The 26820-nt window shown below is 43.5% G+C and overlaps 2 protein-coding genes across 2 annotated transcripts; both read left to right on the top strand.

Moving 5' to 3' along the window:
* Window positions 1–602: 602 nt before the first annotated feature.
* Window positions 603–9032, top strand: LYG1 (lysozyme g1; the record flags this gene model as incomplete). Its single annotated transcript, XM_079720640.1, is given in 6 exon segments — window positions 603–645; window positions 5596–5700; window positions 6631–6677; window positions 6681–6766; window positions 8582–8696; window positions 8904–9032. Coding segments are annotated over 6 exon segments (525 nt in total).
* A 580-nt stretch (window positions 9033–9612) lies between these two features.
* LOC307064153 (lysozyme g-like protein 2) lies at window positions 9613–17379 on the top strand (the record flags this gene model as incomplete). Its single annotated transcript, XM_079720639.1, is given in 6 exon segments — window positions 9613–9622; window positions 13527–13667; window positions 14670–14866; window positions 15750–15755; window positions 15757–15889; window positions 17261–17379. Coding segments are annotated over 6 exon segments (606 nt in total).
* Between the last annotated feature and the right edge of the window lie 9441 nt (window positions 17380–26820).

Below are 26820 nucleotides of genomic sequence, written 5' to 3'. Positions count from 1 at the left end.
GGTGACAAAAGGGGTCTGAGATTCCCAGGTTGGGGGCTTAGAGCAGTGGGGAATGTCTTCCAACTCCTTCTAACCAAACAAAGACTATGGCTAGGCACCAAGGAAAGTGTAACCTTTCCTCTTAACTGAAGGAAAAAGAACCCAAAGTAAGAGAAGCACTGATAAGAAATTCTACTTTTGGTATTATCTTTTGATAATGAAGAGGCTACTGGGATAAGGTACATGCATCAGAAATTGGCTTTTCAAGATCTGCAGTCAGATCACCATATTTCTCATCGTTGAGAATCAACGTATCTTGGTTTCCTAAAAGAACCTGTATTTGGTAACTCGACAGTATGTTGAGTCCCTGTGGGCTGAGCAGGAGTCTCATCATTTTTAAGCTAATTAAAAGGATGGATGGAGTACATGTCCCACTCTGGCTTATTTCATTATGATTCAAATAATTAATTTTCTTAGTTCAGACAGGGGGACACACATTCATTCTTTTCACATCTTTCCATAGAAACACTACATAATGTTATGACAACAATTGATATCTTCATATCTTTGAGCTAATTTCTATTTTAAAATCATTTTAGGATCCATAGTGCCAAGTCCTCAATATGTCGGTGCTGTGGCTACTTCTGGGCCTTCTTGCCTTTACTGGTGAGTGTGTTGTATTTTTCCCAAATGACCTTGGAGATGGGAAAGATAAGCATGGGAACACAGTGGTACTTCTGATACTTAAAACTGCAGTGGGAAATGTTCTTTTTCCCACCAAGCTGTTCAACAAATCCTGGAGTTGCTAACAGCCACTGACAAGCAGCCTCTTGCCAGGTGCCTCACAAAAGGAGGGGGTTCTCCAGAATGTGGGGTGGACTTACAGCAGCATTGCTTGGGCCAGACTTTAAATCCATATTATTGAAAAATGCTCACTGTTTCTCTATAAAAATTCTTTCACCAGAAGTATTTATTGAATTTATTAATAGACCATATAATTCTACAGAAGCATTGACGTGATTTACCATTGTAAAACTAATGTAATTCAATAAAAAACTAGCAACACTGGGATCAAGGAGATGGGACTCAGCTAACCACTGAGGCTGACATCGTTGCCATGCTTGAATTTCAGATTTGGTCCTAAGGTTCGTTGCAACTGGGGCAAAGAGGAAAAGGTAATTTTTTTTTTTTTTGGACAAAGAAAAGTAGGAAGCATAGTTCCTCAAGAGAAGCAAATTTTTTCCTGGCTCTGAATTTTAAAAACTTCTCAGATAGGGCCAGCCTTACATTCATTCCTTTCTTTCTTGAACCATCCATTCAACAAATATTTTTTAAAATTTTACAAGGAATTTTGGGACTATAAAGAACTTTGGGTGAAGGAGACAAGATGGCAGAGTAGAAAGACATGAGCTCACCTCGTCTTATGGAAACACCAAAATCACAACTAACTGCTGAACAACCATCAACAAAAAAGTGTTAAAGATACCCTACATCCAAAGACAAAGAAGAAGCCACAATGAGACAGTAGGAGGGGTGCAATCATGATAAAATCAAGCCCCATACACTCCAGGTGGGCGACCCACAAACTGGAAAATAATTATACCATAGAAGTTCTCCCACAGGAGTGAAAGTTCTGAGCCCCACATGAGGCTCTCCAGCTTGGGGTCTGGTAATGGGAGGAGGAGCCCCCAGTGAATCTGGCTTTGAAGGCCAACAGGGTTTGATCACAGGAATTCCACAAGACTGGGGGAAACAGAAACTCCACTCTTGGAGGGTGCACACATGGTCTTGTGCACACCAGGACCCAGGATAAAAAGCAGTGACCTCATAAGAGACTGGACCAGACTTACTTACTAGTATTCGAGGGTGTCCTGTGGAGGTGGGGGAGGCAGCTCTGGCTCACTGCAGGGACAAGGACACTGGCAGTAGCAGTTCTGGGGAGTACTCATTGGTGTGAGCCCTCTGGGAGGCCACCATTTTCTCACCAACACCTGGCTCCACTCTACAGCCTGTAGGCTCCAGTGCTGGGATGCTTCAGGCCAAACAACCAACAGGGTGGGAACACAGGCCCACCCAACAGCAGACAGGCTGCTGAAAGTCTTCCTGAACACACAGCTGTCCAATAAACCACACCCCCTGACACATCCCTGCCCGCCAGAGGGACAAGACCAAGCTCCACCCACCAGTGGGCAAGCACCAGTCTCTCCCACCAGGAAGCCTGCACAAGCCTCTCAGACAGCCTCATCCACCAGGGGCAGACCGCAGAAGCAAGAAACGCTGCAGCCCTGCAGCCTGTGGAGGAAACTGCAATCACAGAAAGGTAGACAAAATGAGATGGTAGAGGAATATGTTCCAGATGAAGGAACAAGATAAAACTCCAGAAGAACGACTAAGGGAAGTGGAGATAGCCAATCTACCTGAAAAAGAATTCACAGTAGTGGTAATAAAGATGATCCACAATCTTGGAAAAAGAATGGAGGCACAGATCAAGAAGATACAAGAAATGTTTATCAAAGACCTAGAAGAACTAAAGAACAAGCAACAGATGAACAATACAATAACTGAAATGAAAAATACACTAGAAGGAATCAGTAGCAGAATAACTGAGGCAGAAGAACAGATAAGTGAGCTGGAAGACAGAATGGTGGAAATCACTGTGGTGGAATAGAATAAAGAAAAAAGAATGAAAATAAATGAGGACAGTCTGAGAGATCTCTGGGACAACATCTAGTGCACCAACATTCACATTATAGGGGTCCCAGAAGGAGGAGAGAGAAAGGACCTGAGAAAATATTCAAAGAGATAATAGCTGAAAACTTCCCTAACATGGAAAAGGAAATAGTCACCCAAGTCCAGGAAGCGCAGAGAGTCCCAGGCAAGATAAGCCCAAGGAGGAACATGCCAAGACACATAGTAATCAAACTGACAAAAATTAAAGACAAAGAAAAAATATTAAAAGCAACAAAGGAAAAGCAACAAATAATGTACAAGGGAACTCCCATAAGGTTTTCAGCTGATTTCTCAGCAGAACCTCTGCAGGCCAGAAGGGAGTGACACGATATATTTCAAGTGATCGAAGGGAAGAACCTACAACCAAGAATACTCTACCCAGCAAGGCTCTCATTTAGATTCAACAGAGAAATCAAAAGCTTTACAGACAATCAAAAGCTAACAGAATTCAGCACCACCAGACCAGCTTTGCAACAAAGGCTGAAGGAACTTCTCTAGGTGGAAAATAAAAGGCCACAACTAGAAACCAAAAATTACAAATGGAAAAGCTCACTGGTAAAGGTAAACATACAGTAAAGGTAGGAAATCATCTGCACACAAATTTGATATCAAAATCAGCAATTGTTGGGCTTCCCTGGCGGCGCAGTGGTTGAGAGTCCGCCTGCCGATGCAGGGGACATGGGTTCATGACCTGGTCCAGGAAGAGCCCACATGCCGCAGAGCAGCTAGGCCCGTGAGCCATGGCCGCTGAGCCTGCGCGTCCGGAGCCTGTGCTCCGCAACAGGAGAGGCCGCAACAGTGAGAGGCCTGCGTACCAAAAAAAAAAAAAAAAAAATCAGCAATTGTGAGGACAGCACAAATGCAGGATATTGGAAATGCATCTGAAATTAAAAGACCAGCAACTTAACACAATCTTGCTTGTATACAGACTGCTATATCAAATCCTCATGGTAACTGCAAACCGAAAATCTATAATAGATACACACAAAAAAAGAAAAAGGAATCCAAACACAACACTAAAGTTAGTCAACAATCACAAGAGAACAAAAGAGGAAAGGAAGAAAAAGGACTTACAAAAACAAATCCAAAACAATTAACAAAATGGCAGAAAATACATTATCAATAATTACCTTAAACATAAATGGATTAAATGCTCCAACCAAAAGACATAGATTGGGTGAATGGATACAAAAACAAGACCCATATATTTGCTATCTACAAGAGACCCACTTCAGATCTAGGGACACATACAGACTGAAAGTGAGGGGATGGAAAAAGGTATTCCATGCAAATAGAAATCAAAAAAAATCTGGAGTAGCAATACTCATATCAGACAAAATGGACTTTAAAATAAAGACTGTTACAAGAGAAAAGAAAAAGAAACTTTGGGGAGCATATAATGTGATTAGGGAGAGACTACAGGGCAAGGAGTAATGAGTGATACAACCAACTACTATTAAGGGTATTTGTCACCAATTATAAAGATAAAAAGTGCACTGATTAAAAAATAAACAAGGAACTGTTGGCTCATTTAATTTTTAGTACACTCATAAAAGACCAAGTCATTTCATTTCCTCATTTCTCTTAGATTACTCATCACAAGATTTTAAAATAGAAGTATTTACTCCAAAATACCAGTATTTTCAGATGTCAATCCCATGAAGCTCTTAGTAAGAACACAGAACTTTAAAATGCATTTACATAAACCTACAGTACACAGATGATGATGTGCAACAGATATATTTCCAAAGATCTGCATATCATTAAGATTTGATGATATAATCTAATTTAGTCAAAGATTAAATTAATCTAAAAGAGTAATCTAATGAGAAGTCATTACAGGCTGATTATAGTGAGATGATTCTGTCAAGGGGCAGCTTCCTGGCCCCTGTAGGTAACTTGTTGCTGGCTCACGTGCCCTCCTTGTGGTGTGAATTATAAATTCTAGAGAATGCCCTCCCCTTCAGTGACTAGAATGACAGTGAAAGTTAGGGAGAGAGATGGAAGGGCAAAGAGAGAAAGGGAAGAAAGGGAAAGAGGGAGCCCCGGCATAGAGACCTGGTCCTGGACCTCACAACGTATCCTCCCCCCTTTGTTGTCTTAGGCTCCCACCTAGAAGTGCACACAAGAGCAGGGGAAGCCAATTCCAAGTCCCAGTTTACCAGCTGTGCCTTTACTTTGGGTCTGGGTTGAGATCCCAGGGAGGACCAGGCTACATACTACATGTCTCTCCAGAGCAAACACAAGTATCTCACCAGACCAATGAGTTAGGAGTATTTGAGGGAGAAGTGCCGAGCTCACCTAAGACACAAGATGAGGACTAGTTTACAGGGAACACAGAATCTCTGCTTTGATTTTAAGACACCCACCCAACAGCACTGTTCAGCCCCAGAGCTTTGCAAGTAGTATAACTGCTCCAACTGTTGTCGAGTCCATGGAAGAGGAGGTAAGAAGTTAGTATCTGTGATCACTTAGTTGCCATACTGTAAATTTCAAAAGTGTTTCCATGGCAAATTGAGTTCCTGTTGTCATTGATTTTAGTATAGTTATTATCATTATTATATATTTTTTGCAGTACGTGGGCCTCTCACTGTTGCGGCCTTTCCCGTTGCAGAGCACAGGCTCTGGACGCGCAGGCTCTGGACGTGCAGCCTCCGGACGCGCAGGCTCAGCGGCCATGGCTCACGGGCCCAGCCACTCCGCAGCATGTGGGATCTTCCCGGACCGGGGCACGAACCCGTATCACCTGCATTGGCAGGCGGACTCTCAACCACTGAGCCACCAAGGAAGCCCCAGTTATTTTTATTAACATCACTTCATGATGGATAGAAGCAGGATCAGAACTACTAGTTCAATGTCTTAGGCTGACATCTTCTCCATTTGTAGGCTCATCTGAAAGCAGCAGTTGGGGACGCTATGGAGACCTCCAGACCCTCTACATCCCTGGGGCTTCTTGCGGGATTGGAAGATGTCGAGGTCTGAAATACTGTGGTATTGATCATCTCACTGTCCACCTCGCCCTCCTCCTCTTCTTCCTCTTTCTCTCAGAAGGTGACTCCTTTTGGCAAGCGTGGCTTCCACAGGATTTTGTCCCTTCCCTTGAGATGCCACCCCAAGCCTCCCTGTCCTTCCCCACAGTTTTGATCCTCTCAGCATATCCTTTAGGTTCCCACTACTTCCCACAGCCCCACGCAGCGGAGTGATGGAGAGATCACTGGACGTGGGGTCCACAGAGCTTGTCTGAGTGTTAGCTCTGGGGTTTCAACAAGTCACTCAGGTCTCCTGAGCATCCACTGGAAGGGTGAGAATAGCCCTTACTTTACAGTGTTGACAGCTTTGTTTGGTGTAAGGTGGATGAGAGTGCTTGTGAAACCAGGAAAGTGGGCTAGCCAGGTAAATTAGCACTGGTCTTCATTTTGCCATTTCTTGTTATTTCATAAAAGTTTAAGCTCACGTGATTCTGGGTGTCACTTTAGGGCAGAAAGGTGGCCAGGCATGAGGAAACCTGCCAGGGAAACTCTCTAAGGACTCCTTGAAGAGTTGGGAGAACTTTTCTCTCCTATTCTGTCACATGGTAGCTGATGGACAGGTACATTTTATTGGGTCACTCTGGGATGCTTAGGATGGAGCTGATGGTGTCTGTGCCCATGGAGTTTTCCAGGGTGGGCCAGAGCAGCCCCTGAGAGCCCAGCTGAGGAGCACAAAGGACACTCCTCAGGGGATGTGGACGCAAGCTCAAAGGAGGAGACTCATAATCTCAGGTCTAGGGATGGCCACAAGGGATTTCAGACCAAAACTTGGGCTTCTCAGTCCTAGACCACTGACCAGGTCCCTGGAGTGTATTTTCTCTCTCTTCTTGAACTCCTGTCTCAGCACGAGTCACACCAAGCTGCCTCCTTCCTTCTGTGTTTGCTTTAAGAGTTCATGCTTCTGAAAGGCTGGCTGAAATAGACATGCCATACCTCCTGTGATATCAACCCATCATGTGTACAGTTGGCCTAAAGTACTGCATGGACCGTGCCGTGATCGCTGGTGTCTTGTCCAGGACACCATGGTGGTAACGTCCTGGTCAATGCGGTGGTAACGTCCTGGTCAATGCGGACAGTATGGGCGATGGAGCCAGGGTGGTGCAGGTAACCTGCCACCAATCATGACGTGTGGCTTGTCACAACCCCAAGGGACTCCTTCACATTCGTTATTGCTGATGGCATCCCTGGAGCACCGCTCCACAGAATACGGAGTAAAAGATGCTCCCTGGAGTTGTGAGAACCACAGCTCCACCTGGGAGATGTGAACAGCAACATTCCTGCTTCGTTTAGAGCCACAATTTCTTTTCAAAGTAAATTATGCTGTGTTTCCAGGCTGTCAGCAACCAAACCCTATTCTGGATTTCCAGTAAGGTGATTGTGCAGGAGAGAGATCACAGATTGAATCCTTGCTCTGTTATTTTGTAACCATGTGACCTTGGATAAATCATTTACTCTCCCTAGGTCTCAGTTTCCTCATCTGAAAAATGCCATCTCAGAGAATTGTTATGAAGATTCAATGAAATAATGTGAAGAAGCACTTGGTATCTGGTAGATTCTCAACAAATACTGAATTCCCTTTCCCTTGTCTTATTTCTACACAATTCTTAGTTATGAGGATTTGCAATAATTCTGCCTGGTATCACTTGCTGCCTGATAGAAACTTCCAGGGAACAGGTTGTTCATTAACCCCACTGCCGAATAAACTCTGTGCTGCCTGAATTGGTGATGCAAGGGACGTAACGAGGACATGGTTTTTTGTTTTTTTTTTTTGCGGCACGCGGGCCTCTCACTGCTGTGGCCTCTCCCGTTGCAGAGCACAGGCTCCGGACGCGCAGGCTCAGCAGCCATGGCTCACGGGCCCAGCCGCTCCGCGGCATGTGGGATCTTCCCGGACCGGGGCACGAACCCACGTCCCCTGAATCGGCAGGCGGACTCTCAACCACTGCGCCACCAGGGAAGCCCGAGGACATGTTTTTCCTATGCATTTCACATTGTTGTCGCCGTTGAGAAACTTATAAGTATTGCACTCATACTTTAAGCTTTTAGGAAAATGTACTCCTCAATGATCTTTAAATTGGCTTCCCAAAGTACATGACGCTTGACAATTTAAAAGTACTTTCAAATACTTTACCTTATTTTGATGTGGGGACCCATCCAATAAACTGATGAGATGAAGTCGGTGGGGGAGGCAAGTCATCTGCCCTTTACAAGTGAGGAAGTGGATTTGCGAGGACAAAGTCATTGCCACAAAGTCACCCAGCAGCTGGAAAATGCAGTACTGGGACCGAGGACATCATTGGTGATGTCAGGGCAGGCATCATTTCTCCTGCCCTGTTCTGCTTCCTTTGTAAAGGATGAGTCCATCTCCTTTGATGATGAAGAAAGAACTCCCCAGAGTCAGACATTTCTCCTACATATGGTGAAACCCACATGGTGTACAAGAAAGTGTAGAAAAGTTACCTTTAGACATTCAGATTATCTGAAAGGAGAGTTACAAGTCCAGATAGAAAATCCCCTTTCTGATCTGTTTAGAAGGTTTATGCTTACAGCACTGAAAGAGGGCATCAGACTGGTCCCTACGCTACATCTGTCGCCTCTGGTTTCCAACTCTGTCTCCCACCATTACCCTGAAAACAGCTGTGAAATGTCTGCTCGTCCCTTCCTTTGCCTAAACTTGTAGCTTTACTATTTATCCTCAGGGAGATTGAAGGTGGCAATGGTTCTGCCAAAGGGGAGGAGAGAAAAAGGGAAATGAAAAAGTAGCCCTGATCCCAGGAAGCTGCATTACCCTCGGCCTCTCTCCTCACAGGACCCTGGCCTTCATGCCCCACCTCCTGGATCAGCAAGGCCCAGGTTTCCCAGATGACTGAGGTCCTGACTGTTAGAATCAAAGAAATCCAGAGAAGGTTTCCAACCTGGACCCCTGACCAGCACCTGAGAGCTTTGTGTAACCCATGGGTTGGTTTCCCAGCATGGAGTTAATAGGTACAAACATAATTCATTGCACCAGATTCTCCCAAACCTCAGTTGCCTCCTAAAAAGCAACTAGGAAAGAGAATCTGAGTTAACTGCTGAGCACCCTGCCACAGCGAGGGGCTGTGGGCTTGGCATTAACCCATCTCACAAATTCCAGGTGGACTCTGTGACTACACCTGAAGCAGCCAGGACCTGAGCTGTGGCTTCTGCAATGATGTCCTTGCACGAGCCAAATACTTCAAAAGACAGGGCTTCCAGCGCTTCAGCTCAGACCCAAGATCATTATCATGCAGGCAGCTTCAGCTGTTACACAGATAAAATTAGCCAATGAGGCCAGCAATTCTGAGTTTGACCCAAATGTCATCAAAATATCATGAATCACATTAAAGAATTATTATCTGCATTTTGCGGTCTGGTGTGTGCAAATAAAAGGCTGTGTCTCTTTAAAGGTATTTCCATGGATGTGAGCTGTAATGTGGACTTCTGTGAAATGAATCCTGTGTCTCACTGGCTTGCATTGTCAGACTTAGCAAATAAAAATATCGGAATCCCAGTTAAATTTGAATTCCAGATAAAAAATGATATTTTTTTTAGTGTAAGTCCCATGCAATATTTAGAAGACATTTATACTAAAATATTATGCATTGTCAATTTGAAATTCAGATATAACTGGGCATATGGTTATTTTATGTGGCAACTCTATCACTAATTTCTTTGATAAAAATCATAGTTTCAAATTTTAATAGAAAACTTTTGATGAGAAAAAGGGTAAGAGGGTAGCCAGTCCCATCTGCTGGGGGGGATAGTTTTGCAAAAAGAGGGAAGGGCACAACCTTTATAAAAATGACATGGCCACTGAGGACACGACAAAAACTGGTTAGAACCAACGAGGTCCAAGATGGCAGAAGGTTCGACTTTCAGCAGACTTTGAGCCTCATTATATGTTCATTGTAATACATTAGCTAAATGACATACCCAGGAGTGCCATGACTGTTCTGAGGCCAACCGTAAAAGGTCAAAAAGTGGACAGTGGCCCAATTCCTGGAAATCTCTGCCTTTTCTCCAAAATAATTGGAATAATCTTCTCACTCATTAGCCTATGAAATTACCCAGTCCATAAAAACTAACCACACCATATTTTGGGGCCTCTCATCTTCTGCGATGGCCCACACTCCGTGGAGTGTGTTTCTCCCAGGGCTGCTCTCACTTACTGAGATGACCCCATGCCCTGTGGCCATTCTCACCTTCTGAGATGGACCACATTCTGTCTATGGAATGTGTACCTCTCTAAATAAATCTAATTATAACCTATCACTTTGCCTCTCACTGAATTCTTTCTGCAATGAGACATAAAGAACCTGAGCTTCATTAAGTCCTGAGACCAGGTGTGTGATCTCTAAAAGACAGTGGGATGGTGAAAAACTGAAAGCATTTCCACTAAGATCAGGAACAAGACAAGGATGTCCACTCTCACCACTCTTATTCAACATAGTTTTGGAAGTCCTAGACAGCAATCAGAGAAGAAAAAGAAATAAAAGGAATACAAATTGGAAAAGAAGAAATAAAACTGTCACTGTTTGCAGATGACATGATACTATACACAGAAAATCCTAAAGATGCCACCAGAAAACTACTAGAACTAATCAATGAATTTGATAAGGTTGCTGGATACAAAATTAATGCACAGAAATCTCTGGCATTCCTATACATTAATGATGAAAAATCTGAAAGTGAAATCAAGAAAACACTCCCATTTACCATTGCAACAAAAAGAATAAAATGTATAGGAATAAACCTACCTAAGGAGACAAAAGACCTGTATGCAGAAAATTATAAGACACTGATGAAAGAAATTAAAGATGATACAAATAGATGGAGAGATATACCATGTTCTTGGATTGGAAGAATCAACATTGTGAAAATGACTCTACTACCCAAAGCAATCTACAGATTCAATGCAATCCCTGGCATTTTTCACAGAACTAGAACAAAAAAATTTCAAAATTTGTATGGAAACACAAAAGACCCCAAATAGCCAAAGCAATCTTGAGAACGAAAAACGGATCTGGAGGAATCAGGCTCCTTGACTTCAGACTATACTACAAAGCTACAGTAATCAAGACAGTATGGTACTGGCACAAAAACAGAAAGATAGATCAATGGAACAGGATAGAAAGCCCAGAGATAAACCCACGCATACATGGTCACCTTATCTTTGATAAAGGAGGCAGGAATGTACAGTGGAGAAAAGACAGCCTCTTCAATAAGTGGTGCTGGGAAAACTGGACAGGTACATGTAAAAGTATGAGATTAGATCACTCCCTAACACCATACACAAAAATAAACTCAAAATGGATTAAAAACCTAAATGTAAGGCCGGAAACTATCAAACTCTTAGAGGAAAACATAGGCAGAACACTCTATGACATAAATCACAGCAAGATCCTTTTGGACCCACCTCCTAGAGAAATGGAAATAAAAACAAAAATAAACAAATGGGACCTAATGAAACTTCAAAGCTTTTGCACAGCAAAGGAAACCATAAACAAGACCAAAAGACAACCCTCAGAACGGGAGAAAATATTTGCAAATGAAGCAACTGACAAAGGATTAATCTCCAAAATTTATAAGCAGCTCATGCAGCTCAATAACAAAAAAACAAACAACCCAATCCAAAAATGGGCAGAAGACTTAAATAGGCATTCCTCCAAAGAAGATATACAGACTGCCAACAAACACATGAAAGAATGCTCAACATCATTAATCATTAGAGAAATGCAAATCAAAACTACAATGAGATATCATCTCACATCGGTCAGAATGGCCATCAACAAAAAATCTAGAAACAATAAATGCTGGAGAGCGTGTGGAGAAAAGGGAACACTCTTGCACTGCTGGTGGGAATGTGAATTGGTACAGCCACTATGGAGAACAGTATGGAGGTTCCTTAAAAAACTACAAATAGAAATACCATATGACCCAGCAATCCCACTACTGGGCATATACCCTGAGAAAACCATAATTCAAAAAGAGTCATGTACCAAAATGTTCATTGCAGCTCTATTTACAATAGCCAGGAGATGGAAACAACCTAAGTGTCCGTCATTGGATGAATGGATAAAGAAGATGTGGCATATATATACAATGGAATATTACTCAGACATAAAAAGAAATGAAATTGAGCTATTTGTAATGAGGTGGATAGACCTAGAGTCTGTCATACAGAGTGAAGTAAGTCAGAAAGAGAAAGACAAATACCGTATGCTAACACATATATATGGAATTTAAGAAAAAAGATGCCATGACGAACCTAGGGGTAAGACAGGAATAAAAACACAGACCTACTAGAGAATGGACTTGAGGATATGGGGAGGGGGAAGGGTAAGCTGTGACAAAGCGCGAGAGAGGCATGGACATATATACACTACCAAACGTAAGGTAGATAGCTAGTGGGAAGCAGCTGCATAGCACAGGGAGATCAGCTCGGTGCTTTGTGTCCACCTAGAGGGGTGGGATAGGGAGAGTGGGAGGGAGGGAGATGCAAGAGGGAAGAGATATGGGAACATATGTGTATGTATAACTGATTCACTTTGTTATAAAGCAGAAACTAACACACCATTGTAAAGCAATTATACTCCAATAAAGATGTAAAAAAAAAAAAACTACAATGAGGTATCACCTCACACCAGTTAGAATGGGCATCATCAGAAAATCTACAAACAACAAATGCTGGAGAGGGTGTGGAGAAAAGGGAACCCTCTTGCACTGTTGGTGGGATGTAAATTGATACAACCACTATGGAGAACAGTATGGAGGTTCCTTAAAAAACTACAAATAGAATTATCATATGACCCAGCAATCCCACTACTGGGCATATACCCAGAGGAAACCATAATTCAAAAAGACACATGCACCCGAATGTTCATTGCTGCACTATTTACAAGAGCCAGGTCATGGAAGCAACCTAAATGCCCATCGACAGATGAATGGATAAAGAAGATGTGGTACATATATACAATGGAATATTACTCAGCCATAAAAAGGAATGAAATTGGGTCATTTGTAGAGATGTGGATGAATCTAGAGACTGTCATACAGAGTGAAGTAAGTCAGAAAGAGAAAACCAAATATTGTATATTAATGCATATATGTGAACCTAGAAAAATGGTACTGATGAACCGGCTTGCAGGGCAGAAATTGAGACACAGATGTAGGGAACAAACGTATGGACACCAAGGCAGGAAAGCAGTGGGGTGTGGGGGTGGGGGTGGGATGAACTGGGCGATTGGGATTGACATGTATACACTGATGTGTATAAAATGGATGACTAATAAGAACTTGCTGTATAAAAAAATAAATAAAATAAAATTCAAAAAAAAAGAAAAGTGTGAATAATATGACCCTGTTTTTGTAAAGCTAACAACAATAAAATATTTCATGTATATGTATGTATGTGTGTGTATACAATTATAAAAAAACCCAAAAAACAAGAAACAAAAGCTCTACTGGCAATTTTCACCCTGATCAAGATTGCAGCAAATGTTTTTGAGACCTATAAGAACTGACTGTCATAATACTTTACACAACATTTAGAATTAAGTGCTGTATTAAACTTTTTAAGGTTGGAGTGGGAAGGGGGAATCTTCTGTTTTGTCTGGTGAGCCATTCTGGGGGTCTTGGGGGAGGGTCTTGGGGAGGGGCTTGGGGAGGATTAAGCCTATGGCTTTGCTGTTGGTTGAGTGATGTTCATGAGAGCAACTCCGAGCAGTATTTTCTCGCAGGCTTCATGTGAATGATCATTGTGCCCCGCAGGCACTTCCAGGGGCTCACGCTCCTTCACCCATTCAATGAACCCTCGCCTGCATTCCCGCCTGTACCATGGTTGCTACAGTGACATCATGACCATGGAGACCTCTGGTGCTACCTGTGATATCACCAGGTTGATTGCCTGCAGTGAGTGTAAAGCCAGGCAAGCCTTTGGCTAGCCCCCTTTCATCATTTTCAGATTCTTTCTTAGGAAGTAGCTTAATTTTGAGAAGTTCATTATTATAGCAGTAATATCAAAATTAAAAATGAGAGAGGGCTTTCCTGGTGGCACAGTGGTTGAGAGTCCGCCTGCCGATGCAGGGGACATGGGTTCGTGCCCCGGTCCGGGAGGATCCCGCATGCTGCGGAGTGGCTGGGCCCGTGAGTCATGGCTGCTGGGCCTGCGTGTCCGGAGCCTGTGCTCCGCGGTGGGAGAGGCCACAACAGTGAGAGGCCCGCGTATCGGAAAAAAAAAAAAAAAAAAAAGAGAGAGAGAGAAAAACAGAACCCTGACTCCCCTATCAAGCTGCTTCTTTTCATTTTCCCTTCATCCTTTCCAAACCTGGTCAAGATGTGTTTATTTCTACATATTGAAATGATTGCTTAAATAAAGTATCAAATTCTGGCTTTGTTTTCTCATTTGTTGTTGTGTCTACTTCAGGTTACAGCATGAGCATTTTAAGCAACGCTCTCTGTATGTCCTCTCTTGTGTAATTCTGATCCGAAGTCTTCTTCATGTTGTCTCAGTATTAGCATGTCAGAGCTGGAAGCAACTACAAGGTCAATCTAATCCTACCTTCCCAGTTGACAGATCAGACAACCGAGGCTCAGCAAGGAGGAGAGACTTCCCAAGGGCCCAGGGCTAGGTAGTGTCAGAACCAAACTCAAACATAGGTTGGCTGACTTCTAGTCCAAGACTTTTCCCAATGCACCAGATGTGGCAGAAAAGAGAACAAGAAAGAAAGCAGAAGTGGTATCCATCTGGGGCTGAGGACCTTTCTGGGTTTATGCAATCAGAGATCAAAAAATGTCCTAAAATGGTTGTCCCAAGCCTGTGGGCCACAGTCAGGACCTGTGGCTAACTTATTAAACTTTGAAAAAGGGGTCTCTTCTGGAGTGGAGGAAACAGTTTATTTTCTATTGGTGTAGGCATCCGTGGTTCTGAAATGTTTGCTGAGATGGATTTGAAGGTCTTCAAGTCTTACCAAATTCTAATCAAAGAAGTTGGGCTGAGGCACTGCATGGACCCTGCTCTCATTGCAGCCATCAGTTCCAGAGAAAGCCATGGTGGAACCGTCTGGCAAGATGCCTGGGACCACAAAGGACTTAAATTTGGCTTGATGCAGGTACTCAGCTAGAAACTTTCTATCAGCCCCACTTCATGCTTCCTCACAGAAGCTAACCCAAACTGGAAATCTATCTGCATTTATCCTAGGCTTCAAAACACTGGTATTTGCATAATTGCCACTGGGATTTCTGTAACGTGTCAAGATATACCAGTTATTGGATATCCTTTTTTTAAAGTATCTTATGAGTTTTGTAATTACAATTTGTAATTAATATTATGCAATGTACTTAAATTGAGAAAATTTTATAAAGGGTACTATTACAGGTATCCCTTTGAGGTTCATGAAATAGTAAATTTCATCCATGTAGATCAAAACATTATAATGAAACCCTACTTGAACCAACTTGTCCTTTAGGCAAATTGGAGGAAGGGGACCCAAATTATCAGGATATTTGCTTCCAGGTTTTCCCCTATTCTATACTATTCCATTCCACACGGCTTGAGGGATCTTAGTTCCCCCACTAGGGATTGAACCCAGGCCCCGGCAGTGAAAGCACTGAGTCCCAACCACTGGACCGCCAGGGAACTCCCCCAGGCTTTATTTTAAATTGTCTGAGAAACCCAGACTTCTAGCCTTCCAGTTATTTTTGACTGCAAATATCTAGACTTTGGGTGCTCATTATTTGTTTTGAAACAACTTTTTCTTTTTTTTTCTATATTTGAGTGCTTAACTAAAACTATGCCACATACACTTCTCCCAAATCTTACTGTGTTTCTCTGATTCTCTTTTCTGTGAAAGGACTTTTAGAATTGATTCTGTGGGAATAAAGAAAAGGGATAAGGCCAGTGTCTATGACCTTGAACATAAAGAGGAGAAATCAGGACAGCAGAAAAATGTGTTGCTCCATCCAGATGTTGACATTCTTATCTGAATTTTCTAGCTTGATAAAAAAAATCCATCAATCTGTTGGTACCTGGGACAGCAAAGAACACCTTTTGCAGGCTGTTGGGATTCTCACAGACAGAATTAAGGCAATCCAGAAAAAATTCCCCACGTGGAGTGTGGCTCAATACCTTAAAGGTAGACCAGTGCTTTGTTTAGAAGAGCAGTGAGTGAGAGCCCAGAAGGCCGGGTGTACCTTGGGCCTCCCTGGGCCTGTGTCCATAGGGTCAGCAGTGGGCCTGGGAGGACCCCTAGTGTTCTCTGAAGCACTGAGTTCCTTAGAGTGTTCTTCATTCCCAATTTCCATTCCCCTTCTGCCAGACGTTGGGTGTTCTTATTACATCTCATTGGTTATTGAGCCATTGAGTGATACCTTGAGAGTTAGTGCGATTGTTTCAAAGAATATGTTTGCCTTCCTCTGATGGGTTATTTTCCCCCTGGTGCAAGAAGCTGTTACCCACTTTCTGAATTTTTTGAACAAGTTTTCACTCTCTGAGCATCCTCAGTGACACCAGGGCTTTAGGTACCATGATGTGTCCAGGTGGAAATCCCTGCTCGGCTGATCACAGACCCCCTCAGGTTCAGCATCTCCCAGACTGAACTAACTCAATAGCCTCCCACTATAAATCTGCTTTTTCTTCTGTATTTTCTATCTCTGTGAAAGGAAGGCACTATAATATACCCAGTCATCCCAGCCAGAAAAAACATTTTTTTCTTAGGTTCTCTGGTTCCTTCTCCCTTCACATCCAGCCATACCAATTCTTATTAAGTCTGCCTCCTATAGGCCCATGGTATGTATATACCTCTCTCCTTTTATGGCCTTAATTTCAAATAAACAGTTTTACATTTTATGGCCTTAATTTCAAATAAACAGTTTCTATTTTCTACTTCAAAGTCCTTGAAGGCAGGGATCAGGACCAGGGGTCTTTATCTCTAGACATCCGAGCAGAGTACAATTATGGTAAACACATGAGTAACTACTGAAGATTAACCTTCTAGGGGATAATACACGTATGAACAAACATGCATATTGCACACATACACCTACAAAGGAATGAGTATGTCTTGAGCATCATTGTGCACCGTGCACTCAGTGTGGCACACATCCTGGTCCATAGTAGGTGCTTAAAAAATTTTATTGAATGAATGAATGAATGAATAAATGAGTGAGTTCTTGAATGACTGAGAGAATGTTACAAGCAGTTTTAGACTGAAGATTTACTGGGGATCTAGTTTTGCCAGGCCTGCACTAAATAAGAAACAAATCTGACTTTTGCAGCAAGAAAAACAAAAGTCTTCAGAAAAAGAGAAAGAGAAGGAAACCAATCTGGAATTTTTTCAGTGATTCTTGAGGAAATGGATCCTTTCAGGAGGAGAGGAAAGGGGGAAAGAGGATCTGGGACTGTCTGCTTTGGAAGATTTCCCTGGAGGGCTGACATCCCGGGAATGCTCATATCTTATTTCTGCTGAAAGTTAATCTTTTAATCTGAACCTCTGGTTTCATTTCAGGTGGTCTCTCAGCCTTCAAGTCAGGAACTGAAGCCATTGCCACCCCCGTGGACATAGACAGTGACTTCATCGGTGATATTATAGCTCGAGCTAAATTCTATAAGAGACACGGCTTCTAGGCAAAGCTCTGTGGGTGGGCCAGGTTGGCAGGTGCTCAGATGGCCCTTCTTTGAGGGTTTGATATGGTTGTGTTGTACCCAACACTGGCAAAGGAATGGTTGCACTTATGACAGAAAATTCATTTCTCACTTTTCTTCATGCAAATAAGCATAAAAAAGGAAAATCCACCCAGTTCACATTATGGTTCCCATGAAATATGCATAAACATATGCATAATTATTGTGCAGTAAATATCATAGTAAGTGACATATTCTTAGCATATTCTTAAGAGTAAGTCTACATATTGCAGCAAGGCCTCATTTTAGTCCATGATTTCTTTTCTTTACTTTTTTTTTTTTTCTTGGTTATACCACACGGCATGTGGGATCTTAGTTCCCCAACCAGGGATCAAACCCATACCCCCCTGCAGTGGAAGCGTGGAGCCTTAACCATTGGACTTCCAGGGAACTCCTAGCCCATGATTTCAATGCCCACCTACTCCCTGTCTTACCAGAATTGCTAACAAGAAGAGAGCCTGATCTGAGCCTTTGTCCTTTTCCTAGTATCTGCTCAAGCTACTAGGGCTTTGCTTGTGAGGAATGCCTGACTCCCAAGCCAGTCAACCTGGGAGGCCATGGAGAACCCAGGGTGGAATTCTAGCTCCCTGAGTACCTGAGAGCCAACTGTGGTGAAGCTGATCTTCCTCAAGGGACGTACACTGTGTCCCTCAGGCCCACACCTACCTCTTGTGTCTTCTTCCTCTTGTTTGCTGAAGATCCAGGGACTGGCTTCTTTTCTTCCCTTTTCAGTAGTTGCTGCCACACAATCTTTCAAGAGGTCCATTCTCCACCAAACATGGCTGAAGATAAGCATATAGGAGCCAATTTTGTTATGGTTCTTTAGGTGTAAGTAAAATTAACCAGCTCTGGAAATTTTAAGCAGTAAAAGGAAATTACCGAAAGGCTATCGAAAGGCTATCAAAAGGCTCACAGAGCCAATGAGAGGGTCAAGGACAAGAAGAGTAACCAGGCAACTCTGGGGTCTGGGTAGCAGGAAGCAGTTGACCATACTTTATAGCATCCTTACTGCATGAATGAATGAGCACTCGCACTGCGTAAATGAAAACCAACGACGTTTTCTCCCATCCTTTCATCATTCTGCTTCACTTTTATAGTTCCAGGAGAGACTGATGGACTTACCTTGGATCATATACACACCTACAGGCTGGCTGCTTTGCTTTTTAGTCTTGCCCAGACCACCACAATGGAGAAGAGACATTCTTCCAGAAGGAAACCTGATGCAGTTTGTGGCTTTACTTCCATACTCAGAAGAAAACACAAATAATATGTTGGAATGTAAAACTCTCAAAGTCCCTGCCGATGTGGCCCCTGCTGGGCCTTTAGCTCCCTTCAGAGATGTTCAATAAATGTTTCTACACGTCACTTCTTTTTCTGAGGAGGAATCAAAATCATACCCACCTACTTCTGAGCCCCCTTGGAGAAAGCCAAGTAAACCCTTCTCTGTTCAGTGACCTCTCAACTCTACCTGCAGATTTGACCCAGGCAGAACTGGGACCCCTGTGTTTCACTGGGCAGAGCCTATGGTCAGCTGGTGAGGCAGCCCTGCAGCATGTAGACCAGCATCTTTTATGATTGGTTGAGGACCATGCTGAACCGGTTAAATATTTTGATTATTATCTCTGCATGTGGGCAATCCAGGACATTCTTTAGATGTTCACTTCGCTCAAGAATGATTTCTTCTGTGGGAGAAACCACAGCATGTACTCCATCTAATTGCCAACTCCTTCAATGTCACTACTGAAGCAAAAAAGTACACCCAGGTGAGATAATTTCCAAATAATTTGAAAAACAAGAAATAGTATGATGACTCATACTCTGAATCTATTCCCCCAGTATTCTTTTTATGACTGAGATACCAGATGTTCTAGAGGAGAGTCAATATTTAAGGTGTCTTAGTTTGGTTCCCATAGAAGCAGACCCTGAAACAAGTTCAGGTGCAGGTGGTTCATTTGAGAGGTTCACAGAATGCTGATATGAAGTGGCTGGGGGATACAGGGAAGGGAAGAAAGCCAATAAAATGTGTGTCATCAAGCCGGCTACCACAGTGGGCACTGGAGCTCAATCCTCCAAGCAAACGTTGAGGGATTGTGCAAAACACACTGCAGAATTATTATACACAAGGGCCAAGAAGCTGGGGTATTTATACATCAACTTCTAAGAGCCATTGACTGGGGTATCTGCCTGTTGGGAGGAGAGCAGCTTAATTCTTTGCTCCTTTGGTCTGCCATGCAAATAGGTGGCACACTTTTCTGAACTTCCAAGGGAATGAGACCGTTGACACCGAGATGCAGATCCTGGCAGATGGAAATCAGCTGAGCATCCTGAAATGTCTAGGGATGTAGGAAGGCGCCTGCTTGGGTGTGCGGTGCAGAGCCTCTCTTTTCTCCACTCTTTAAAACACTTCTCTTCCCTCCCTCTAGCTTAATACCCCTTAATAACTTCACGCTTTTAAAAACAAATACCTGGAACAGAGGCTGACCTCAGTCAAAGGAACACAAAGAAAGGCCTGGCCAATGAGGGAGAGAAAACACACACAAAAAAACACAAATTAAAGTCTCAAAGGAATTATCATGCCATGTGGACATTCCTGCTGCTTGGGTTCACTCAATAGGTTCCTCAAAAAAAGCTATGCCGTTTACTTTTAGTAAGATGAAAAGTTAAAACTTGGATGAAGCTTTGAAAATATGAAGGGCAGAAAGGGATGGGAGAGGCGTGGTTTCTGATTGTGCCTTTGAGCTTGAAGCGCCTGCCTGACCCGCAGGCTCTGGCATCCTGAGATGAGCTGCACACAGGGAGCGAGCGGAGTCTGGGTACGGACGGTTTGCTGCTCATTTCTGTTCCACCTGCTTGTCTTTCTTTGCTGGTTGTCTGGGGGTGATTCCTACTTGATTGACAAGCTCTAATTTAAGAGCAGCAAAGAGTAGCAACCCCACTCCAGGGCTTGGCTTTGCCAAATCCATTTTGAATGTAGGAAAAATAGCTTTTCTCATTTTTAAAGAATGAAGTAAGTCGCTGTGTGCTGTTCGCTGTAATCTGAAACTGGCCAAACTATATGGAGCGCTCTAGGAGCCATGGCTGTGAGCATGTCGTCTCACCTGTTTGATCACACCAAGTCGACGCCATGAAAAGCTATGGGTTTGGCTTCTCTTCGTGGCTCTACATGGCTCCATTCCTAACCACATCCTCTTCTCTCCTGCCTAAATTTCTCTCCAACCATGTCCTTCACTCCGTCGCTCACATCCTGGTCCTTCCTTCTGCAGGATCTATGCTCCCCCACCTGTTCCCCAGGTCGTCGGCCCCTTCTGAATTCCTGGGTCTACACCAACCTCTCCATTGCTAAGGCTCTGCCATGGGCTTGGCATCCCCTCCCGCTGCCTCCATTTCCCAGCCATCTGTCACTACTTCCTGTCTCTTTCCCGCACTGGATCCTAAAATGAAGACGAAGATGTTTTACAAAGTGAACTCTTAGTTAAGTTATTGTTATTATGTGTTATTTCCAAGTTAAGTAATTGGAGCCAGAGAATCTGGATTAGCATTTTCACAAGTAAAGAACAAAAATTCCTTATCACTTACATCTTTGAGAATTGTTTGAAGTTCTCTCTAAAGAAAAGAGTCCCCTGCTCAGGTGTCCTTTGAGCTTTGTGTCCACGGATCTAAAATAAAAATGATCAGATAGAACAATGTGTTCCAATATGTGTCCTTATACTTTATGAAAGTTATAAAAGCATAATAATTAGGTTAAATTTGATTATGTACACACATTTTTACTTTGATTTTCTTGCAAGAATATAATGAACTGATCTTGGGGTTGTCCTGGATTCTAGAATGTTTTGTCAGAGTATCTTAGGGGAAGAAGATACAAGTTAAATGCAATACAGTTCTGAAGGTATTGTTGTGGGGTTTATGGGAGAAGAAAACACAGCTTTCCTCACAGCTGCTCAACACCATGGTGCTTACAAAGACTTTCCCCTAGGTGCAGTGCATGGGTTGTTTTAGTTTTTATCTGTCTATCTATCTATGCTCTTATTTACAGAGTAGTGCTAAGAGATAGGGTCTGTTCTCATTTTGTCTCCTTCTCAGCATACTTTGAAAACAGGTGAGGAGCATGAGGCTGTGGAGTCTGTGGATGGTTCTGGGTCTTGGGGTCTTCTTGGGGGATCTGGAGAGAGTGTCCACTCTGTGGAGATCTCAGGACATCTTGACTGTCATCACCAGTGAAGACCTCTGAAAGGTCCTGAGGTCCAGTACCCACAGTGAGAGCAGAGTTGGAGGGGGAAGTTGTGAGAGCCACAGGTATCTTCAGAGTATGGAAGATTCATTCTGAAAAGAGAGAAGCCTTCTGCTCAAAGAAGAGCCAAGAGCCGAAGGTTCACCCGAGAGTGCGTGCTCTGTGGGAGGTGGCTCAGCACGGCGGTGCGGGGGGTGGTCAGAGGACATGAATTAGACCAGAGTATGGAGTACATCCATTAGGGAATAAGATTAATTTACCAGCATTGATCAATATTCAATGAGTGAATCCATCTGCATACCTTTACTAGTAAGACCTCTTTGCACACAAAGCTGCTGTTGAAACAACAGGAGAGACCAATAGAGGACCTCCTTAATGGCAAAGTACATTCAATTATTAAAACTCATGATGATGAAGAAAACTGAGCCATAGCTGCCGTAGGTACGATATGGACCATTTCGCTTAGACGTTCTTTGTTCTGTGTGCAGCTTCTTCCCTTTTCTGGGCCTGGCCTCAAAGTCTTGGTCTGTTCCCTTCTGGAGCAATGTGGGGGTCTGGAGCTGGGTCCAGAAACCTCCATGTGACCACTTTCCCGGAATTCCCAGTAGGCAAGTTCGGCCCTGAGGAGAGCAACTCTGCCCCGGCCAACACACACTCTCATTTCTCTGCCTAATTTTCAGCTGGTGTTTGAGAAGGAGGGAACTGGATGGGTGTTTTGGTGATCTACACAAGTGCGAGATTAAGGGAGCATCAGTGATAACCTCCCAAAGAGAGGGAAAAATGATCTCAGGTTTGAATAGTGACTATCGTGTTTGCACAGGGGCATAAACATTTTAGGCACCGGACACCCCAAATCAGCACACAGATATGAGTCCACTTTGCAAAACTTTCAAATCAAGTCTTTCCCGTGAGATCAAATTCTTAAGGACATGGCAGGGTTACGCATTCAATTGCATAATCACTCAGGAAGTGAGCCCTACTCTGGGGGCAAGCCCAGTGCTAGCAGGTGTCGTCTGCCTCCCAGGTGCTAATAGTCGGGAGAGTAAGGAGGCCTACTTCCCAAGCTAGGACGTCAAGGAATCTTAAAATTCATTGCCTTCCTCAACATGTTGGCAAAAGTAGGGGCCAGTCCAAGTTCTCCCCAGCAGCCTGGATTCACTGATAGCCTGGGCCTTAATATGCTAGGGGCAGAGGTCAAATGGTATAAAAAGGTTAAGTGACTGTGTTCATTTCTGAAGGAAACATACTGTCACCATTACTAGCAATAAAAACAATGATAGCTACTATCTCTGGGGACTGAATCAGCTGCTTTACATGTATTTCCTCATTTAATTCCCATGATAAAAATTCTATTATCATCCTCATTTAATGGATGAGAAAATGGATAAGACACAGCAAAGTTAAATTACTTGCCAAGTTCCCACAGCCAGTACTAGGGTTTGAACCCAGGGATGCCAGGCTCTGGAGCATGTGCCCTTAATCCCCGTGATGTCCTATGTGTGTAGTAACAGTGTTCTGTCTGCATCATGGATTCACCAATTCCCACCTCTGCCCTCACAATTTCTAGTTGACCCCATAAGGTACATGGCTGGTTAAATGTCTTCAGTAATGCAAGGGATCAATCAAATGTTGGTTGGAAATTCTTTCTCTGAATCTTTTCTTCCCTCGTTCACCTCCTTCATTTTGTATGTAAGATAAAGGCCTACTCGGTTTCAGACATGTATAATGTTGTGGCTAATTCTGAAATGTAAAATACAACCGATTATAAACCCAAAGAAACCTTGTCCTCCCCCAACCCCTTCGATCAGTTACCCTGGAAACTTCCAGCATAATTTAAAACATTCTTCTTTTGGAATTGCCTAGGAAGAAATTTTAAAATATCACCCATGAAGGCAGATTACCTGTGAAGGTAGAGGTGATATCTGGAAACCCCCAAAAGGTCTTTGGAGTCACATGTTGCAAAAAGCTAACACGCAAAGAACCAGGTGATTAACCCAGGCAAGGTTGTTTTCGTTCAAATGTAGAGGTTTAATGAGCCTGATTTAACTCAGATGGACACCACACCGGCCCAAAGGAAGAATTTCCAACCTGGTGGACTAAGTAGGATCCTTCCCAGGGTGGTGACTCTGAAGAAAACATACTGAACTTTTATCATGGGAACTGAATGAGGAAATAAATATAAAGCAACTGATTCAATGCCCAGAAACAGTAGCTATCATTGTTTTTATTGCTAGTAATGGTGACAGTATGTTTCCTTCAGTGCCCTCATGTAGATGGGCTCTTTAAAGCAGATTACATAGAGCACATACATCAAAACTTTAATTGCACATCGCTACTAGTGAAGAATTTTTTAAGGACACCCGAATATATTTGTTCATTTTACAAATTTCCTGTACTCTGATATTTTACATACATTATGAAATATTACAAAAATATAAATTTGAAGGATTTGATGAAAAAACAAATGGAAACAGAATTTCCAGTACTTATTTCCCACACCCCAGTGTACCATGCTCTCTCCCTTGGGTATGCAAGCTCCATTTTGGAGACAGCACCCTCTCTCTTCTCCTGTCCTCAGGGGTCACTGCCTCCGAAAGACTGAAGCAAAGGATCTTCGAAGGATGTTAGCCAGCAAAGCCAGCATCCAAGAAGCTGGGTAATGGTTTTGTGTGGACTCAACGACCCTTGCGGCCATCATCTCCTGGGAGAGCCATGCTGGGCGGGTCCTCAGAGATGCCTGGGGAGATACAGGAAACGGATTGGGATTCGGGCTGATGCAGGTAGGACAGCAAAGCCGTACAGGCTGGTTCAGTTGGCTGTTGGATTTTGGCTATAAAACATCACAGGAGATTAAGGGACTGTTTTATTTTATAGCACGAAAATGATCCCAACGCATACTCTGTGGCAAGTTTTAGGTGGGCAAAATGTGCCTTTCCAGGTGCCCTCTTTCAGGGGCTCTGCCCTGCACCTCTTCTACCCAATCCCAGCTCCCTTCCTGGGGCACCACCTCTCTCTGTGCTCCAGACAGGCTGCTGCTCCCTGAGAACCATCACTTTCCCACTTGCTTCCCCCATCAGACTGAATTGATGACCTGAGGAGAGCAGACCGTGGCTTGGAGGTAACTTTTCTGAACAGCTGACCCTTCCCTGGGTATTCCTGAAGACTCAAGGCCTTAATTCAATGACTACATTTCTTTTTTTCTTTTATTCATTTTAGTTCAGTTTTTTTCCAGTTTTATTAAGATACAATTGACCTACAACACTGTATGTTTAAGGTGTACAGCATAATGATTTGACTTACACATATTGTGGAATGATTAAAAAGTTTAGTTAACATCCGTCATCTCATACGGATGTACACACACAAAAAAGAATCTAATGTGATGAGAATTTTTAGGATCTACTTTCTTACCAATTTTCAAAATACATCACACAGCAGTGTTAACTAGAGTCATCACATTGTACATTACTTCCCTAGTATTTGTCTTACAACTGGAAGTTTAGGCCTTTTGAGCACGTTCATCCAATTCCCACTCCCCCACCTCTTGCCTATGGTAACAACAAATCTGGTCTCTTTTTCTATGAGGTTTCTTTTTAGATTCCACATAAGTGGGATCATATAGTATTAGTCTTTGTCTGACTTATTTCACTTAGCATAATGCTGTCAAGGTCCATTCATCTTGTTGGAAATGACAGAATTTCCTTCTTTTTATGGCTGAATAATATATATATATATTGAATATATATATAATGTGTGTATGTATATATATATATGTATATGTATAGCTATGCTACATTTGGTTTATCCATTCATCCATTGATAGACACTTAGCTTGTCTCCATGTCTTGGCTATTGTTAAATAATGCTGCTATGAACATGGGGTTACAGAATAGAGCCCCAGAGACAAAGTGGTGTCTAGTTGGGGAACAAGAGCGTGCTCTGGTGGGAGCTGGGGAGATGGTCCACTAGGACGGTGGTCCAGGGGCCAGAAGGGCTCTGGTGTCAGAAAGAAGCCTAAGGTTGATGGTGAACAAGGGGAAAGTGGAGAGGAGGTGGGTCCAAGGACAGAGAAGACCCTGGTGGCCAAGACGAAGAAGCCGGTGGGGATGAGTGGGAGTGAAAGAGGACAAGTGACTATTATGAGGACACAGTGGCCAGGGGACTCCCGAGCAAAGTGTTAAGGCGAGTCGTGGGGGTAGGAATGCCAGTGAAAATGGAGGGGCCTTGGCAGAGAGGGCCCTGGCGGCAGAACAAGAGCCAGTGATGCAGTGGAAAAGTGTGGTAGGGGGCAGGGCCCGCCGGTGAGGAGGGAGACAGTGAGGGAGACCTGCCGGGAGCCTGGACGTTTGCAGTGAAGGGAAACGGGCCTGTGGAAGGCACACCAGCAGAGGCTGGGAGACCTTGTAGTGCCCTCTGAGAAGGTGGAGGCTGGGGTTATGGGGGCTCAGAAAGAGGACCGTGAACACTGAAGTGGGCACAGAGGATGCAGTATCTTCTCCAAGCTCCCCAAATAGCAGAATGCCAGCTTTGGAAGACAATGTACATGTACATATATGAAAACACCTCACAGCTAGGATAACGACACACAGTTGCTGACAGTTGCCGTTATCAAGGAGCTTGCCCGGGACTCCCTGGGGCTGCAGGGGACAGGGTACAAGCCTCAGTTAGGGCGGAACAGGGGCAAGGTGTCCTGGCCGGGGTAGCGGAACCTGACGGTTTCTCCTGTCCTGTTTCCCGCACCCCATTTCTCACCCCCAAGGCTTTATCCCACATTCTCTTCCCTAGAGATTCCCTTGACATGTCAGGCCAAGCTGTCCTGAGGCCCTGGAATTGTACCAGCCTTCCTGGGAAAAAGGAACACAGAAAGCAGGGAAATGATGACCTCCTGCACAGAAGAGAAAGCAGGACTGGTGCCACCTGAGTTTTTTGTTTTTTTTACATCTTTATTGGAGTATAATTGCTTTACAATGGTGTGTTAGTTTCTGCTTTATAACAAATCCACTTGAGTTTTTTTTCTGGCAAGCTCTCCAGGCTGGGAAACCAGCAGACTGGGTTACCTGTGGTGAAGGAAGGAGCAAAGAGATACTCTAAGGAGTTCGAGGCTGAGTAGAATGATCCTCAGCAGCTTAGACCCGAGAGCCACAAGAATTAGT

The sequence above is a fragment of the Hyperoodon ampullatus genome (assembly GCF_949752795.1).
Source record: "Hyperoodon ampullatus genome assembly, chromosome: 15".
In the NCBI taxonomy this organism is placed as follows: domain Eukaryota; kingdom Metazoa; phylum Chordata; class Mammalia; order Artiodactyla; family Ziphiidae; genus Hyperoodon; species Hyperoodon ampullatus.
Note: the sequence above shows the minus strand (reverse complement) of the source record. Positions and strands in the feature narration are given on the sequence as shown.